Source organism: Mustelus asterias, chromosome 25 (assembly GCF_964213995.1).
Source record: "Mustelus asterias chromosome 25, sMusAst1.hap1.1, whole genome shotgun sequence".
Taxonomy (NCBI): Eukaryota; Metazoa; Chordata; class Chondrichthyes; order Carcharhiniformes; family Triakidae; genus Mustelus; species Mustelus asterias.
The window spans coordinates 44,312,703-44,330,616 of record NC_135825.1 but is presented as its reverse complement, the minus strand read 5'-3'; the positions used below and the strand labels follow the sequence as shown (position 1 = coordinate 44,330,616).

Genomic DNA, 17,914 nt, shown 5'->3' with positions numbered 1-17,914 from the left:
CATGCTGTGTGTTAGATCAGCCATGATCCCATTAAATGGTGGAGCAGGCTCGAAGGGCTGAATGACCCACTCCTGTTCCTATGTCTTATTGCAGAAAACTACACAAGGCTCGGTAATGGCTTTGAACCACTGTTGCAGGTTGAGCAGCAGCTGATACCAGAGAGAACTGTGTGTTCAAAGAAAAGCAAATTCATTAGGTGGAACAGGTCAATATTCAGAATGCTGATTCTTGGAGGACTACATTTAACTTGTACTAGAGTGAGCAGTCTGATCTGGGACTGACCTCGAACAATGACTGTATAGTCTAAGACTTTTTATTCATCACAGGGTATGCATGTGACAACAAGGACAGCACAATGGTACAGTGGTTAGCACTGCTGCCTCACAGCGCCAGGGTCCCTGGTTCAATTCTGGCCTTGGATGACTGTGTGGAGTTTGCACGTTCTCCCCGTGTCCGGGTGCTCCAGCTTCCTCCCACAGTCCGAATGAGGTGTAGGTTAGGTGAATTGGCCATGTTAAATTGCCCCTTAGTGTCCAAAGATGTGTAGGTTAGGGGGATTAGTGGGGTAAATTCGTGGGGATAAGGTGATAGGGCCTGGATGGATTGCTCTGATGCAGTCGGTGCTGACTTGATGGGCCGAATGGCCTCTTTCTGCACAGTAGAGGTTCTATGAAGATGAGCATCAATTCCACTGCCATTCACATGGTGGGTTTGATACAACTGAGTGGGTGATGGGCCTTTTCCAACCGCAGTTAGCTGTCCACTATTGTTATGGGCCTTTCATTTATTCTTGGAATGTGGGCATCACTAGCAAAGCCAGCAACTGTTACCCATCCCTAATTCCCCTTGAACTGATGAGCTCCTGAAGGACATTAGTGACCCAGATGGGGTTGTTGCAACAATTTATAGTTTCATGGTCAGCATTACTGAACTGAGTTTTATTTTCCAGCTTTATTAATTGAATTTAAATTCCACCATCTGCTGTGGTGGGATTTGAACCCATGTCCCCAGGGCATTAGCTTGTGCATCTGGATTTATTAGCCCAGGGACAGCACCATGCACCAAGATCAGCCATGTACTTATCGAATGGTGGAGCAGGTTTGAAAGGTCGAATGGCTGATCCTGCTCCTAAGTTCAGTGTTTCTGTGCCACAGCCTCCCCCAGTCTAGAGTCAACTATAGGCAGGATAATGTAAGCATGACAGATTTCGAACACTAAAAGACACTAATGAATCAGTTGGGTTCATTATGGCAATTCGGCAGTTTCTTGGTCATCGTTCCTTATGCTAGCCTTTTTATTCCAGATTTATCGAATTAGATTCAAATTCCCTAGCCGCTGTGATGAAATTGGAACTTGTGTCTCTGGATTACCTGTCCAGGAACATAACCACTTTGTTACCGCTTTGATCCTGCGCATGGTGCAGTTTCAGTCTACGGTTCCAAGTGATAATCCACTGGAGTGCAGAGGGAAATCGAGCCAACAAGTTACACGGTTCATATAATTAAAATTATTCACCATTTGGGCCTCGAGATTCTTCCCCTTATCAGAAATCTCTCTGACGATGTTATCTTCATTGTTAAAAACTTGGTGGGAATGCCTGGGCAGAGACCAGCTGGATTCAAGCCTTTTACTAGCTTTGAAGCAAAGTACCATGTGATATATTAGCACAGAGCCCAGAATTGGTGCGCTGGAATTTATCCCCTTTCTTCCTAATTGTGCAATAATTCAAGAAATGCCCAGAGTTCCCAGGAGGACTCCTGTGCTAATAATTGTCAGCATCCCTCCCCCCCCACCCCTCCCCCCATGTCCTCCTGTGCCTTGTTACATGTCTGTGTTTTATAAATAGCTGACTGTTGCCATAACTGAAGCTGTGCACTGGGTTTATTGTTGATACGGCAGGAAAGTAATGTTGGTGCGTTGCCTGACTGCTGACTTGTCTCTCCAATCCCATACCTTTCTCTGTGTGCTTTTGTCAGACTGAGTGCAAATGGTTTTAATAAAAGCTTGGCTGTAGAGGACAATGGTGGATCATAGACTGCTTAATGGCAGCAGATGGAATGGGCTGAGCTGGCCAGACTAGACTGGCAACCCACTGTCCTGGTGTGTTCCCATTTAGGGTGTGTTTTAATTCTTTCACTGGGTGTGGGCAATGCTGGCTGGGCCAGTATTTATTGCCCATCCATAGTTGCTCTTGAGAGGGCATGTGTGTTCATACAGTTTGTACCATGACCCTGGGATATCTAATCGAGGTGTTTAAAATGAATGTTCCATCGGGTAGTTGGAGAAAAAGCTGCTTCTGATCAGAAGCTGAACAGGGAACAGCATTAAAGTTAAAGCCAGGATGTTCAGTGGTGAGGTATGTTTATCCCACAATGTGTGCGCCCAGTGGATTTGAGATTTGATTTGAATGTGCTGCCATTTTATTGTTTGGACCAAATGTTTCCATCACTTAACATTTGTGACAATGCTTTCATTGACCAATATTCTCTCAGTCTGGTGAGAATGTTTTTAACTGCAAGGTGGTGGATTGAACCTTTCTTTGTGGAATGTGACTTGGAGCACAATATTTTTGTATAATCTAAATTTAGAAAGTGACCAATTAAAGAAGAGAAAATCAGAGGTGCAAGAAATTAGGAGGGAGGACATTGATTCATGGACTGAATCTACTGATGTAGTCACAGACATTGAATATTGTGAAATAACCTGTTCTACAACATTTCCTAAACTTCTAAACAGCTTCACTCCTTCAGCCTGTCGGCTGCTGTACATGGTAAAGATGTGCAACGTGGAAAGAGTTTGAAATCCGGGAGTGCCAGGGAGTAATGACAGCAGAACTTGATTGTTTAATCTCCAGACGGCAAAGTTGCCAGAACTTCAACACTTATCGCTTCTTCCAGTTTCCTAGTAGCCACTGACCTCACATAATCTGATAGATTAAAGTGAGAAAAGATGGGAGGAGGCCCAAATGAGTAGAGCGTGGACTGGCTGAAAATGATGTAATTTTATGTATTTGTATAAAAACCCATCATTCTGAAGCCCTCGTCCAGAACAGAATTGATGAATTTTACTGCACAAGATTTATTTAGCCCATCCTGTGCCTTCAGCTGTCTGAGAGAGCAAGGGAGAGCAAGTGAATTTGATTCACTCTCATTACCCTTGCCTGATCCTGTATTGGTTTTGTATACAAATTTTCCATTTCAACCTATTCCCCTGCCCTTTCCCCACAGCCTAATTTCTTCTCAATTTATTCACCCACTACACTTTAATATACCCTCAACTCCCACTGCTCTTTCTGGTTTGGTATGTCCTAACGACCCCCTGTATAAAACAATTCCCAAACTACTACTATTGTTCTTTTGATAGTCTTCAATTTGGTCTCACTAGTTACTATCTGACCAGCAACAGTAGTCTTCCCTGATTTACTTTCTCAAGCCCTTAATTTTCCATTTCTATCCCCTTCTCTTTGTTCTAATGAAAAAAGGTCTAGTTTCTCTAGGTTCTTGTAACTAAAGCCTTCCTCCCTCTGTGGCCTTGGGATACTTTATAGTAAGGAGCCCAAAGTTAGACACCACGTTGGTGCTGAGCGAGTGGTTCTGCAGTTTACCATTACTTCCTGGCCCTTGTACGTCTTTGAATCGTGGACCCTGTGTGTTTGTTTTATGTTTCAGTAATTTGGGAGACATTTTAAATGCTGCAGACCTTTTGGATATAAGCAGAGTAGACATTCTGTCGGTACATCTCCAAAGAGGGTGTGCTGAGTGTGGCAGCAGTTGAGTGGTTAGAGGGCATTAGAGTGTGAATGAAAAGGTTTATAAATTCTGTAGATTTCGGTTTGGCCTGAGACCAGTAGGGCTGTTGGGATTTTGCAGTTTTCCCCTCCTGTTCGGGGATGGCCCATAGAGCAGGGGCAATACTTGGAGAAAAGTAAATCAGCATCCTCGCACTCCCACATTCAGTAATGGCGCAAAACTAATTCATCGCAAATGTATTAACAATCACCATTCGGACGAACACATTGCCCCAAATTTTAGGTGTGACCATTTTCTGTTGGAGCTTGAAGCAAGTTAAATTTTCAAAATCCTCTTCACTGATTTTGTTCCTGATATTGGCTATTGAAATGTTGCCTGGTTTAACAAAGTGGATGTTGTGTGTCATTCTCTGCCTGTTACTGAGAGTGCTGGGCCATTCTTACCCTGTCCCGCTAAGTAACGGATTTGAGCCAAGGTCAAAAGGAGTGATCGTCTATATCCAGTACATTGAGTCAGACTCGAAACGTTGGCTCTATTCTCTCTCCACAGATGCTGTCAGACCTGCTGAGATTTTCCACTATTGTCTGTTTTTACACTTGTACAGGTCTCGTCTGTAAGCTGCTTTCAAAGTCATCGAGATACCTGGCGTTGTCTCTTGATTTCAGCCTGTTTTGTCTTGTGCCATTGTAAATATCATGTGATTGGCTGTCTGCGCTCTTTTTGAAGAAATCTCTGACTATTCGTGTTCCAGTCCACACAGTGTCAGCCTGTTCATTTGACTCAGAGTTTACTGAGAAAGGAAGCTGAGTAGTTAGCTATGTACGTTTGATTTCAATGGGGAGGGGCACGCACATTGTCCTTATCCAAGCACAGTTTTGAGCACCACAGAGAAATCGCGGCACTGGCTGAATTTCCCGTTTCTCCAATGTCTGTGGCCTTGAGTCCAATCGTTGCAACATTTCTGGCCCAGTGGCTGAGATCAGCTACCATGTCCCTGGATTAAACTGGGATCCTTTTCCATGTCCCTCACTGAATTCAGTGGTTGGTTTATCAGTAAGTGACGGGTATTGGAAGGGTGTAAACGGCTGAACTCTCCTGGCATTTAATGTCAGTGAGAGACATTGTGCCTCCAGGAATGCGTTTCACTGTGTTTCACCCTGGCAGTACACCCACTTCCACACCTGCCCTTACTGGGAGTGCCCACCCGCTCCCTCACTGGAAGTGTACTCCCCTCTCCTCCCTCACTGGGAGTGTACCGGACACCTGATACTCTCCTCCTCCCTCATTGGGGGTATACCTGCCCCCCTTCATTGAATGACCCTGATGCCCCCCCCCCCCCCCCCCCCCCCCCGAGTCTATCTCTGTTTCACCCGTGCCATTCACTGAGCTGTGAATAAAACAAGCCTTGCCATGCTTCCAACTTCACTGTACCACAAGCCCACGGATAACCTCACGATGCTCCACTTCTCCAGCTTCCACCCTAAACACGTTAAAGAAGCCATCCCCTACGGACAAGCCCTCCGTATACACAGGATCTGCTCGGATGAGGAGGATCGTAACAGACACCTCCAGACACTGAAAGATGCCCTCATAAGAACAGGATATGGTGCTCGACTCATCAATCGACAATTCCGACGCGCCACAGCGAAAAACCGCACCGACCTCCTCAGAAGACAAACACGGGACACGCCGGACAGAGTACCCTTCGTCGTCCAGTACTTCCCCGGAGCGGAGAAGCTACGACATCTTCTCCGGAGCCTTCAACATGTCATCGATGAAGACGAACATCTCGCCAAGGCCATCCCCACACCCCCACTTCTTGCCTTCAAACAACTGCACAACCTCAAACAGACCGTTGTCCGCAGCAAACTACCCAGCCTTCAGGAGAACAGTGACCACGACACCACACAACCCTGCCACAGCAACCTCTGCAAGACGTGCCGGATCATCGACACGGATGCCATCATCTCACGTGAGAACACCATCCACCAGGTACACGGTACACACTCTTGCAACTCGGCCAACTTTGTCTACCTGATACGCTGCAGGAAAGGATGTCCCGAGGCATGGTACATTGGGGAGACCATGCAGACGCTACAACAACGGATGAATGAACACTGCTCGACAATCACCAGGCAAGAGTGTTCTCTTCCTGTTGGGGAACACTTCAGCGGTCACGGGCATTCGGCCTCTGATCTTCAGGTAAGCGTTCTCCAAGGCGGCCTTCACAACACACGACAATGCAGAGTCGCTGAGCAGAGACGGATAGCCGAGCTCCACACACATGAGGATGGCCTTAAACGGGATCTTGGGTTCATGTCACACTATCTGTAACCCCCACGACTTGCCTGGGCTTGCAAAATCTCACTAACTGTCCCGGCTGGAGACGATACACATCTCTTTAACCTGTGCTTAACCCTCTCTCCACTCACATTGTCTGTACCTTTAAGACTTGATTACCTGTAAAGACTCGCATTCCAACTGTTATTTTGTAAATTGAGTTTGTGTCTTTATATGCCCTGTTTGTGAACTGAAATCCCACTCACCTGATGAAGGAGCAGCACTCTGAAAGCTAGTGGCTTGTGCTACCAAATAAACCTGTTGGACTTTAACCTGGTGTTGTGAGACTTATTGTGTTTACCCCAGTCCAACGCCGGCATCTCCACATCATGTCCAACATTGATAACATAGAAACATAGAAAACTACAGCACAAAACAGGCCCTTCGGCCCCACAAGTTGTGCCGAACATATCCCTACCTTTTAGGCCTACCTATAACCCTCCATCCTATTAAGTCCCATGTACTCATCCAGGAGTCTCTTAAAAGACCCTATTGAGTTTGCCTCCACCACCACTGACTGCAGCAAATAACAGGGCAGAAGTTTTTTCTTGTAAAGAGAGCAGTTGCTATGGTGGTCCGGATGCAGTTTAGTATTTGCTGTGAGCGATTACTTTCGTGTTGAATCAGTCTCATGATTATAATCAGTGAGGGGTTGTCAGCAGGGAGTGATCTGTGAAAGATCTGTGACATAGGTTAAGAGGAAATGAAGTTAGCTCAATTAATTTCAGATGGGATCTTTACTGAAACTCTCAACCATACCTCTGTTACCTCCATCCTTGGCTATTCCAGTGCTCTGCTGTCTCTCCTCCCATCTTCCAACCTTCGTAGATTAGAACTCGACCAAAACTCCACTGCCTATATCTGAGTTGCACCAATTCAGTGGCATTGATTTCTTGTTGACCAATGCCTTGATTTTAAAATGACCTTCCTTGTGTTCAAATTCCACTCCCCTCCCTCTTGCCTCTTCTCATCTCTGTGACCTCCTCCAGTGCTACAACCCTTCAAGAACTTTGTGCTGCCCCAGTTCTGGTTTCTTGTCCATTCCCCACTTTCTTCATCCCACCATTGGTGACTGTGTCTTCCGCTGTCTGTACCCTAAGCTCTGAAATTTCCTTGGCAACCTTTTTGCCTCTCTATCTCCCTCTCCTCCTCCTCCTCATTCCACTTAAAGCTGACCTCTTTGGCCACATATTCCAGCAGCTCAGGTTCTGCTTCAACACGGCATCTCTCAGTTCTAGGCTTCCCTTGCTTGTTTAGGGTTAAATGTGTGCTACACATCATTGAAAGTGCAACCTGATAACAGTGCAGTGAAGGTGGCTGAGTGCACAGGGCTAACTGGCTATGTCCTTCACCAATAGATTGATGGCTTGTGAAATAAACTGCAAGAACTGAGAAGCAGGGTGATTTGAAGGAAGTGAATTCAATGTCAAATTGGGTTGAGAAAAAAACTAGAGGAAAAGAGATTTTGAGGATAGTGACAAGACTAAAGGAAAAGTAAAAGAATGTAAAAATGTAATGTTTGACTTTTTTTTAAAAATGTTACCGTCTGATGGATAAATCTTCACATTGCTAATAATTCCTTTTCAAAGATTGTAATGATTATTACCTATCACATCTTTAAAAGGTACTTGCACTTCATCTGACAGGCTTGACTTTCTGTCATCTGCCCCACAAATAAAGCAACTTCATTCTATCCAGTACAGATCAGGAGCAGACAGCAGAATGCTGTTTCTGTCAAGTTAATTGTGAAGCGGTGCAACTCGGGCAGCAACTTGTGGATGTTTGTGTTTAACAATGCGTCTGCCCATTGCCTGAAGCTGCTGTATATCACTTGCCCATGTATGATAGCAATTGCTCCTGGCCCGTCATCTCCAACTTTGACGATTGCCAGTTTGTGTGCCCAACCACCCCACAAACAGCAGCCACAGCTGTCTTCAGCTCTGGGCTTTGGCGGAAGTGGGATGTTGGCCATGGCACTAGGAGACCTTGTTTAAACAGCAGTAAATAATCCAAATTATCCACAGGAATGTGTTCAGGACATTGATTTATTTAACACCCCATCTCAAGGATGGGTTATGAAGCAGGACTTGGTTGACTGATACCCCACCAGCCCTTGCATTCCAATCAGTCAGCTTACCGACACACTCTATTTGGGCAATGGTCTGATATACTGAAGGAGGGTAAAAGGTTCAATGTCATTTCCGTGCTGTGTGTTTTGTGTAAAACTATTAATACTATCTAAATTTTATTCAACCTAACTTGGGGAAATACTTATTTTTAACCCACCCAATCAGTGCTTTACATTGAATTTATTTATTGTTCTATTAATACACTCCAGGCATTAAATGTGGTTTTATATATGTTCACAAAGGATTGTTAAATTGGGATAATATAGACTTAGCATCAAACAATTTCTACAGCCCGGTTACAATTGGGAGTTAAGAGATCGTGAAATAGTTAAAATTGCTTTAACAGAAGATAACCGGATGATTCAAGTGTGCACCTTTAATAGAGAAAAGGGCCGTACTTTCCTGAGGGAAAGTTTGAAGTATATCTGAGGCTTTGTTAGATAACTTGATGTCTGTGGCTAGTGGAGAAGCAGACATTCTCTTTGGATCAGGAATAAGCTGAGGCTGTGAAAGCAGCAGGGAGGAGGGAACTTACTCCATATGTTCATTTTTATAGTTCCTATTTTTGGGGCCACACCTTTGGGGCAGTTGTTTACCCCACACCTCACCTCATGCATACAGCCGAGGAATTGACCGGCACTCCTGGATCTGTTGTCTTTACAGTTCAGTTATGTAGTTTCCATGGTGACCTCTTGCAACAGCCGTGAGGTGTGACCTGGTCTGTCTGCAGGCAATTTATCAACCATTCAGTGATGAGAAATTTCCACCGTGGAAATAATGCTCTGACCTCCCTCTCTGCAAACTTGTTAATCTATTTGATCTTGATTGCACATGTTCTAATAATTGTACCTATTTGCATCATAGAAAAGGTTTTTAAAGTTTATTCATTAGTGTCTCAAGTAGGCTTTTGCATTAACACTGCAATGAAGTTACTGTGAAAATCCCCTAGTCACCACACTCTGGCGCCTGTTCGGGTACACTGAGGGAGAATTTAGCATGGCCATTGCACCTAACCAGCACGTCTTTTGGACTGTGGGAGGAAACCGGAGCACCCGGAGGAAACCCACACAGACACGGGGAGAACGTGCAGACTCTGCACAGACAGAGTGACCCGAGCCGGGTCCCTGGCGCTGTGAGGCAGCAGTGTTAACCACTCTGTCATCGTGTCTGCAATTATGATTCCTCATCACAAAGAAAGGTCAAATCCCTTTGTCTTTGGCCACTCCCACCCCTCCTTTCACTACAGGAATAGCACCTTGCGTGAAACTACATTTCTCAGTATGTGTCAGCATCTATCTGTCTTGGAGAATGGGTTCTCCTCCCATTCTTCAGTTGTGTAGGCCCCAAACATCCCTCCTTTAACTTCTTGGGCCCTCTCTCTAAAATACTCTTTAAAACCTCAAACGTTCAGTCATCTGTCCTTAATTTAGTCTGGATTACTCTCCTGTGAAGTGTTTTAGGATGTTTTACTAAGAGCAAGCTGTTGCACCCTTTCCTAGTAAATGGTGTGTGTAATGGGGAGGGCATAGCATTGTGGTTTACTACTGGGTAAACATAACCCACTGTGAGTGACCCTGTTCAGGCAGGTTGCAGTGTGGAGCTGGGATGATGGTGGGCTGGTGCATGGCCACTGTAAATGAAGTTAATCTCTCCAGCCCACACAACCTTGGTTTGTGAACCCCTGGCCAGCAGCCCAGTCAGTTTAATAGTCGACAAGGATGTAAGTGAGAAATCGAAGTGGTTGCTTCCTGCTCCTGTTAATGATTGTCCGTATTTATGGAAAGGGTATAGCAAAAGGTCATGAGTGATGCCAGGAATAAAGCAGTTTGGTAATGCAAAACAGCTCCGAGAATCGGAACAATTGGAGCAGAGAGGCTCATGGAGAGAATTCAAGATCTTCCAAGTTAAGAGAAGTTTTGTTGTAAATATTTCCTTCTACTTGGTGAACCATTAAACGAGGAAATTTTCAAAGTATCAAAAGGGAAGTTAAAAGATGGAATGTTTTACCTCATGATAGTCAAGACTACATCATTGGTTAGAATCCCTACAGTACAGAAGGAGGCCATTCAACCGACCGCAATCCCACCCCAGCCCTATTCCCATAACATAATAAGAACATAAGAAATAGGAGCAGGAGTAGGCCATCTAGCCCCTCGAGCCTGCCCCGCCATTCAATAAGATCATGGCTGATCTGAAGTGAATCAGTTCCACTTACCCGCCTGCTCCCCATAACCCTTAATTCCCCTACCGATCAGGAATCCATCTATCCATGATTTAAACATATTCAACGAGGAAGCCTCCACCACTTCAGTGGGCAGAGAATTCCAGAGAGTCACCACCCTCTGAGAAAAGAAGTTCCTCCTCAACTCTGTCCTAAACTGACCCCCCTTTATTTTGAGGCTGTGCCCTCTAGCTCTGGTTTCCTTTCTAAGTGGAAAGAATCTCTCCACTTCTACCCTATCCAGCCCCTTCATTATCTTATATGCCTCTATAGGATCACCCCATAGCCTTCTAAACTCCAACGAGTACAAACCTAATCTGCTCAATCTCTCCTCATAATCTACACCCCTCATCTCCGGTATCAACCTGGTGAACCTTCTCTGCACTCCCTCCAAGGCCAATATATCCTTTTGCAAGTAAGGGGACCAATACTGCACACAGTATTCCAGCTGCGGCCTCACCAGTGCCTTGTACAGATGCAGCAAGACTTCTCTGCTTTTATATTCTATCCCCCTCGCGATAAATGCCAACATCCCATTTGCCTTCTTGATCACCTGTTGTACTTGCAGACTGAGTTTTTGCGACTCATGCACAAGGACCCCCAGGTCCCTTTGCACAGCAGCATGTTGTAATTTTTTTCCATTTAAATAATAATCCAATTTGCTATTATTTCTTAAGTGAATAACCTCGCATTTGCCAACGTTATACTCCATCTGCCAGATCCTCGCCCACTCACTCAGCCTATTCAAATCTCTCTGCAGACCTTCTGCTTCCTCCACGCAATTCACTTTCCCACTTATCTTCGTGTCGTCAGCAAACTTTGTTACCCTACACTCAGTCCCCTCGTCCAGATCATCTAAGTAAATAGTAAACAGTTGAGGCCACAGTACCGATCCCTGCGGCATGCCACTAATCACCATCTGCCAACCAGAAAAGCACCCATTTATTCCAACTCTCTGCTTCCTGTTGGATAGCCAATCCCCAATCCACGCTAACACCCTACTCCCAACTCCGTGTGCCCCAATCTTCTGCAGCAACCATTTGTGAGGCACCTTATTGAATGTCTTTTGGAAATCGAAAAACACCGCATCCACCGGTTCCCCTCCGTCAACCGCACTAGTCACATCTTCATAAAAATCCAGTAAGTTCGTCAAACACGACTTTCCCCTCATGAATCCATGCTGCGTCTGCTTGATCGAACCATTCTTATCCAGATGGCCTGCTATTTCTTCTTTAATGATGGATTCCAGCATTTTCCCAACTACAGACGTTAAGCTAACCAGCCTGTAGTTACCCGCCTTTTGTCTACTTCCTTTTTTAAACAGCGGCGTAACAGTAGCCATTTTCCAATCAGCTGGCACTACCCCAGAGTCCAGTGAATTTTGATAAATAACCACTAACGCATCCGCTATTACCTCTGACATTTCTTTCAGTACCCTGGGATGCATTCCATCCAGGCCTGGGGACTTGCCCACCTTCAGTCCCGTTAGTCTTCCATAACCCAACGTATTTACTCTACTAATCCCCCTGACAGGGTCAGTTTAGCACAGCCAATCAACCTAACCTGCACATCTTTGGAGTGTGGGAAGAAACTGGAGCACCCGGAGGAAACCCACACAGACACGGGGAGTATGTGCAAACTCCACACAGACGTGACCCGAGGCCGGAATTGAACCCAGGTCCCTGGCGCTGTGAGGCAGCAATGCTAACCACTGTGCCACTGTTAGTGGAGAATTGGCCACATATTTGAATAGAAGGATCTGGCAAATGAGCTGGGAAATGTTAGAGTACCTAGCACAGGCCAGAAAGACTGAACGACAGCCCTCTAAACTGACAAACTAGGGAAATAGTTCTCCAGTACTTAAGCTGCGACCTTTGAATATGAACTCCACCATGCCCCCCTCCAGCATTTTGGTCAGAATGTGTATCTGAGGAGATGGAGAGACCTCCACCGCTTAAGGACTGGCAGCAAATCCGCTTGATTGGCGCTATGACCGAGGGAGCGCGCACGCATACGCACACGCGGATGGCGGTGTGACCGAGGGAGGCTCCCCATATGAATAACTCTGTATCAGGGACACATCAGGGGAACTGCACTGGAACCCCTTGCTGACTGGGAGGTGGGGGGGGGGGGGGCGGGTGTCGGGTATTGGGTACGATGAAGCTCGTGTATCCTGACAACATTGAACTGTGATAGCTCATTACTAACAACAGCTGCTGCTTTTGCTAACAGCTCAGGGAACTGGCCTGAGTTGACACACTTTGCTCTGACTGTTGTCCTTGCGCATTAATTTCACTGATAACCTGAACAAGAGCCTAGCAATAATTTAGTGCCATTTCATAACCTCCGGATGTTTGCAGGTGCTTTCCAGCCAATGAAGTTCTTTTTGCAATTCGCTCACTGTTGTAGGGAATGTGGAAGTCAGTCTGTGTGCAGAAAACTCTTGCAAAGATCCAACATGATATTGACCAGAACTTGTTTCAGTGCTGACTGATAAATATTGACCAGGACACTGGTCTTCTTTGAAGTTGTGCCACAGAAGCTTTTATGTCCACCTGAGCCAGCCAATGGGGCCTTGGTTTAGTATCCCATCCGAAAGACAGTGCAGCACTTCCTCAGTACTGCATTGGAGTGTTGGCATGAATGTTTGAGCTCTAATCTCTAGAGCAGGTGTGAACTAAAGCTTCCTGACTTGGAGGCAAGTGCTCGAAGTTGCTGCATCTGGCAGCACCAACATCCTACCATATGGAAGGATGGTAGCTCAAAGACCTTTGTGATCACAGTTCTGAAATATTCCCCCACAAAGTTTGGGAAAGTTGGAGATTTGGATTTTGGAGATTTGGATTTTGGAGATTTGGATTTTGGAGATTTGGATTTTGGAGATTTGGATTTTGGAGATTTGGATTTTGGAGATTTGGATTTTGGAGATTTGGATTTTGGAGATTTGGATTTTGGAGATTTGGATTTTGGAGATTTGGATTTTGGAGATTTGGATTTTGGAGATTTGGATTTTGGAGATTTGGATTTTGGAGATTTGGATTTTGGAGATTTGGATTTTGGAGATTTGGATTTTGGAGATTTGGATTTTGGAGATTTGGATTTTGGAGGTTGAATAAATTGAATTGAGAGTCAGGCGCTGGTAATTTTGATACATGAAACAAGTGCCACTTGCTGTGTGAAAATCAAATATTCATTTTGAACTGCATCACTCAGGTGGGATATTTCCTCTTTGCAGGTAGCCATGGCGATGACCGGGCAGACAACCTCTTACCCCACCATGAGCAACCACACAAAGGAGCGGGTCACCATTACAAAGGTTACCCTAGAAAACTTCTACAGTAACCTGATTGCGCAACACGAAGAGAGGGAAATGAGGTAAGCATGGACCAAGGGGGAATGTTTGTTTGTATCCTTACTCATGTCAGTCTGTAGACGAGAAACAAGATGTGTTGTCAGACCACTTACTGCTCACGAGAATTAATCTTTGCTTTCAGCTCCTACCCCATCCAGCCTTGTCTTCTCTCTCCCACCTGGACTCCAGGGCGTAAAGCCTTGCCCTTTGTATGCTGTCTGGCACTGAGAGGGATCTGCATTGATGCTTTGGATTTTTGATGAGTTTCTTGAACTAAATTGTTATTTCAAATAACAGCCTTTTACTGACTCCCTTTCTCCTGATTTTTAATCCTGCTCCCTCACGATCAGTCAGTAACCCAGATTCAAGGTCCAAATTGAAAAGAGGAAAGGAACAAGAGTGTCAAATTGAGTTGGGGCTCATCTTAGAACGAGGAGTGAGCTGTCTGAGGTAGGATGGGAAGAGAAATTGGAACATAAAATGTCGATAAACAAATGGATATTTTTAATCAGGTGATTGGAACACGTGGAATAAATGAGGAAATTATTTAAAATTTCAGTGTTGGCGGCTAGAATCTAAAATTGAAGAAAAGGATGTATGAGGCTAAAGGGTTGGTAATGAAAGAATGAGAGAAATGAGGAAGTAGGTTAATTGAAGTTTAAGAGGGAGTGCAGAAAAGTAAAGTGTTCCAGAACTATCATCAGTCAAAAAAAATGATTAAATAGGAGGTGGGGCCTAACATAAGAAATAGGAGCAGTTGGCCATATGCCTCTTTGGGCATGCTCTCCAATTGATGGGAAAGTGGCAAACTTTCACACGTTATCTTCAGATTTATTAATTTCGGTGTCCATAGAAGCATAGAAGATAGGAGCAGGAGGAGGCCATTTGGCCCTTCAAGCCTGCTCCGCCATTCATTACAATCATGGCTGATCATCCAACTCAATAGCCTAATCCTGCTTTCTCCTTTGATCCCATTCACCCCAAGTGCGATATCCAGCCACCTCTTGAGAACATTTAATGTTTTGGCATCAACTACTTCCTGTGATAATGAATTCCACGAGCTCACCACTCTTTGGGTGAAGAAATGTCTCCTCATTTCCGTCCTAAATGGTCTATCGTGGTTCTGGACACCCCCACCATTGGGAACATCCTTCCTGCATCTACCCTGTCTAGGCCCTGTTAGAATTTTATAAGTCTCTGAGATCCCCCCTCATTCGTCTGAACTCCAGCGAAAACAATCCTAACCTAGTCAATCTGCCCTCGTGCATCAGTCCCGCCATCCCCAGAATCTTCGCTGTGCTCCCTTGAGAGCAAGAACATCCTTCTTCAGAAAAGGAGACCAAAACTGCACGCAATACTCTAGGTGTGGCCTCACCAAGGCCCTGTATAGTTGCAACAACACATCCTGCTCCTGTACTCGAAACCTCTCGCAATGAAGGCCAACATACCATTTGCCTCCTTTACCACCTGCTGCACCTGCATGCTTACCTTAGGTGACTGGTGCACAAGGGCACCCAGGTCCCACTGCACACTTCCCTCTCCCAATTTACAGCCATTCAGGTAGTAATCTGCCAGAAAGCTATCAATCTCTATCTTGAATATCCTTAATGACAATGCATTGCTCTCTGTAGTAGAGACTTCCAAAGATTCATAACCCTTAGGAGTTTCCCTCACCTTGGTCCTAAATGGCTGACCCCTTATCCTGAGATAATGATCCCTAGGCAGCTGAGGATTTTACCCCTCAATATATACCCTGTCGAAGCCTCTAGAATTTTATGCATTTTCATTTTTTCAAAGCTCGTTTTTCTAAGCTCCAGGGAATGTACTCTATTTTATTCAATCTTTCCTCAAAGGTCAGCTGTCTCAACCTGGGAATCAATCGAGTGAACCCCATTCCACCCACTCTTAGGCAAGGAGACTAAAATTCAAGATGTGGTTTTGCCACAGGCCTGTACAATTGCACAAAAATGTTTTTGCTTTCATACTCCAACCAGCTTCTAATAAAGTCCAGCGCCCCATTTACTTTCCTAATTGTTTGCTGGATCTAAATGTGAATTTTCTGTAATTCAAGTAAAAAGAAATTCGCCCAGATCTCTCTCAATACCAGCATTTATTTGTCCTTGTGCACCTTTTAAAAATATTCTGCTTTTTCCATTCTCCCAACAAAGTGGATCATTTCATACTTTCTTTCATTATATTCCATGTGCTGCCGTCTTGTTCAATCATTCCACTGGCCTGCATCCTTTTACAGCCTCTGTGTCTCCACCTGGTGAGGAGAGGCTACTGGATTAATGGGGAATAATCAGAAACTGCTTGGGAATGTTTTACAAATACCTGTACTTCATAGAACATAGAACAGTACAGCACAGAACAGGCCCTTCGGCCCACGATGTTGTGCCGAGCTTTGTCTGAAACCCAGATCAAGCTGTTTCCTCCCCATCATCCCGAAGTTCATATCAGTATTTATAAAGAAGAGTAATTTTGGCAGACGTTAATCTTGAATTGGTGAAAAGCATGATCGGAACATGGGAACAGGAGCAGATCATTGAACCCTTCGAGCCATTCAGTGAGGTCATGTCTACAATCTAACTTCTTATGCTGGCTTTCCCACATATTTCTTTTTTTAACCGCTTTATTAGTCTGCCATGCCACCTTGAAGAATTTGTGCCCAGATCCCCCCGCCCCCACTCCTGCCAAAAGGCCAGTATATCCTTCATAAGACAAGTAAAGTGCTGCAGATGCTGAAATTCTGAAACAAAAACACAACGTTTTGGAAATTCTCAACAGGTCTGGCAGCATCTGTGGAGAGAGAAACAAGAATTGATGTTTCAGATTGATGTCCTTGCTTCTGAAGATGTTGCTGAAGGCGTAGTGAAGGAGGAGGCAGTTTGAGACAGAGCCTGGGGCTTAAAATTAATAGAAGAAGAATTTGAAAGGCTGCTTGTATTTCAAAGTTGAGATGTTCTGATCAGATGCATCTGGGGATACTGAGAGAAATAAGGGTGGAGATTGCAGGGGCACTGGCCATGATCTGCTATTGCTCCTTGGACGCAGGAATGGTGCCAGAGGACTGGAGAATTGCGAATGTTGCATTCTTATTCAGAAAAGTGTGTAAAGCCCAGTAGCAGCAGTTTAGTCAGTTTAACTTTGTTGGTGGGAAGTTTTTAGATGCAATAGCCGGGGATAAAATCAACGGTCATTCAGATAATTGTGGATTAATTAAGGAAAGCCAGCATGATTGATTAAAGACGCACTGTTCAACTAACTTGAGGTTTTTAGACCATAAGACATAGGAACAGAATTAGGCCACTCGGCCCATCGAGTCTGCTCCGCCATTCAATCATGGCTGATTTTTTTCTCATCCCCATTCTCCTGCCTTTTCCCCATAACCCCTTATTAATCAAGAACCTATGTATCTCTGTCTTAAAGACACTGAATGACCTGGCCTTCACAGCCTTCTGCAGCAAAAAGTTCCACAGATTCACCACTCTCTGGCTGAAGAAATTCCTCCTCATTTCTGTTTTAAAGGATCGTCCCTTTAGCCTGAGGTTGTGCCCTCTGGTTCTAGTTTTTCCTACCAGTGGAAACATCGTCTCCATGTCCACTCTATCCAGGCCTCGCAGTATCCTGTAAATTTCAATAAGATCCCCCTCATCCTTCTAAACTCCCAACGGGTACAGACCCAGAGTCCTCAACCATTCCTCATACGACAAGCTCTTCATTCCAGGGATCATAAGAACATAAGAACATAAGAAATAGGAGCAGAAGTAGGCCATCTAGCCCCTCGAGCCTGCCCCGCCATTCAATAAGATCATGGCTGATCTGACGTGGATCAGTACCACTTACCCGCCTGATCCCCATAACCCTTAATTCCCTTACCGATCAGGAATCCATCCATCCGCGCTTTAAAGATATTCAGCGAGGTAGCCTCCACCACCTCAGTGGGCAGAGAATTCCAGAGATTCACCACCCTCTGGGAGAAGAAGTTCCTCCTCAACTCTGTCTTAAACCGACGTTCTTGTGAACCTCCTCTCTGGACCCTTTCCAAGGCCAGCACATCCTTCCTTAGATATGGGGCCCAAAACTGGTCACAATACTCCAAATGGAGTCTGACCAGAGCCT

At 45.0% G+C, this 17,914-nt stretch overlaps 1 protein-coding gene across 4 annotated transcripts in view; it reads left to right on the top strand.

Moving 5' to 3' along the window:
• The window catches only part of LOC144511926 (serine/threonine-protein kinase 38), an 89,368-nt gene that overhangs the window by 43,017 nt on the left and 28,437 nt on the right, over positions 1–17,914 (top strand). For 3 of the 4 annotated variants that reach the window (XM_078242388.1, XM_078242389.1, XM_078242390.1), the window contains exon 2: positions 13,676–13,815. In XM_078242388.1, the coding sequence (XP_078098514.1) occupies positions 13,682–13,815 (134 nt within the window). In that variant the 5' untranslated portion in view covers positions 13,676–13,681. Of the gene's footprint in view, positions 1–2,335; positions 2,358–13,675; positions 13,816–17,914 lie in introns of those variants that run through there. The other variant, XM_078242386.1, reaches the window with a different exon arrangement.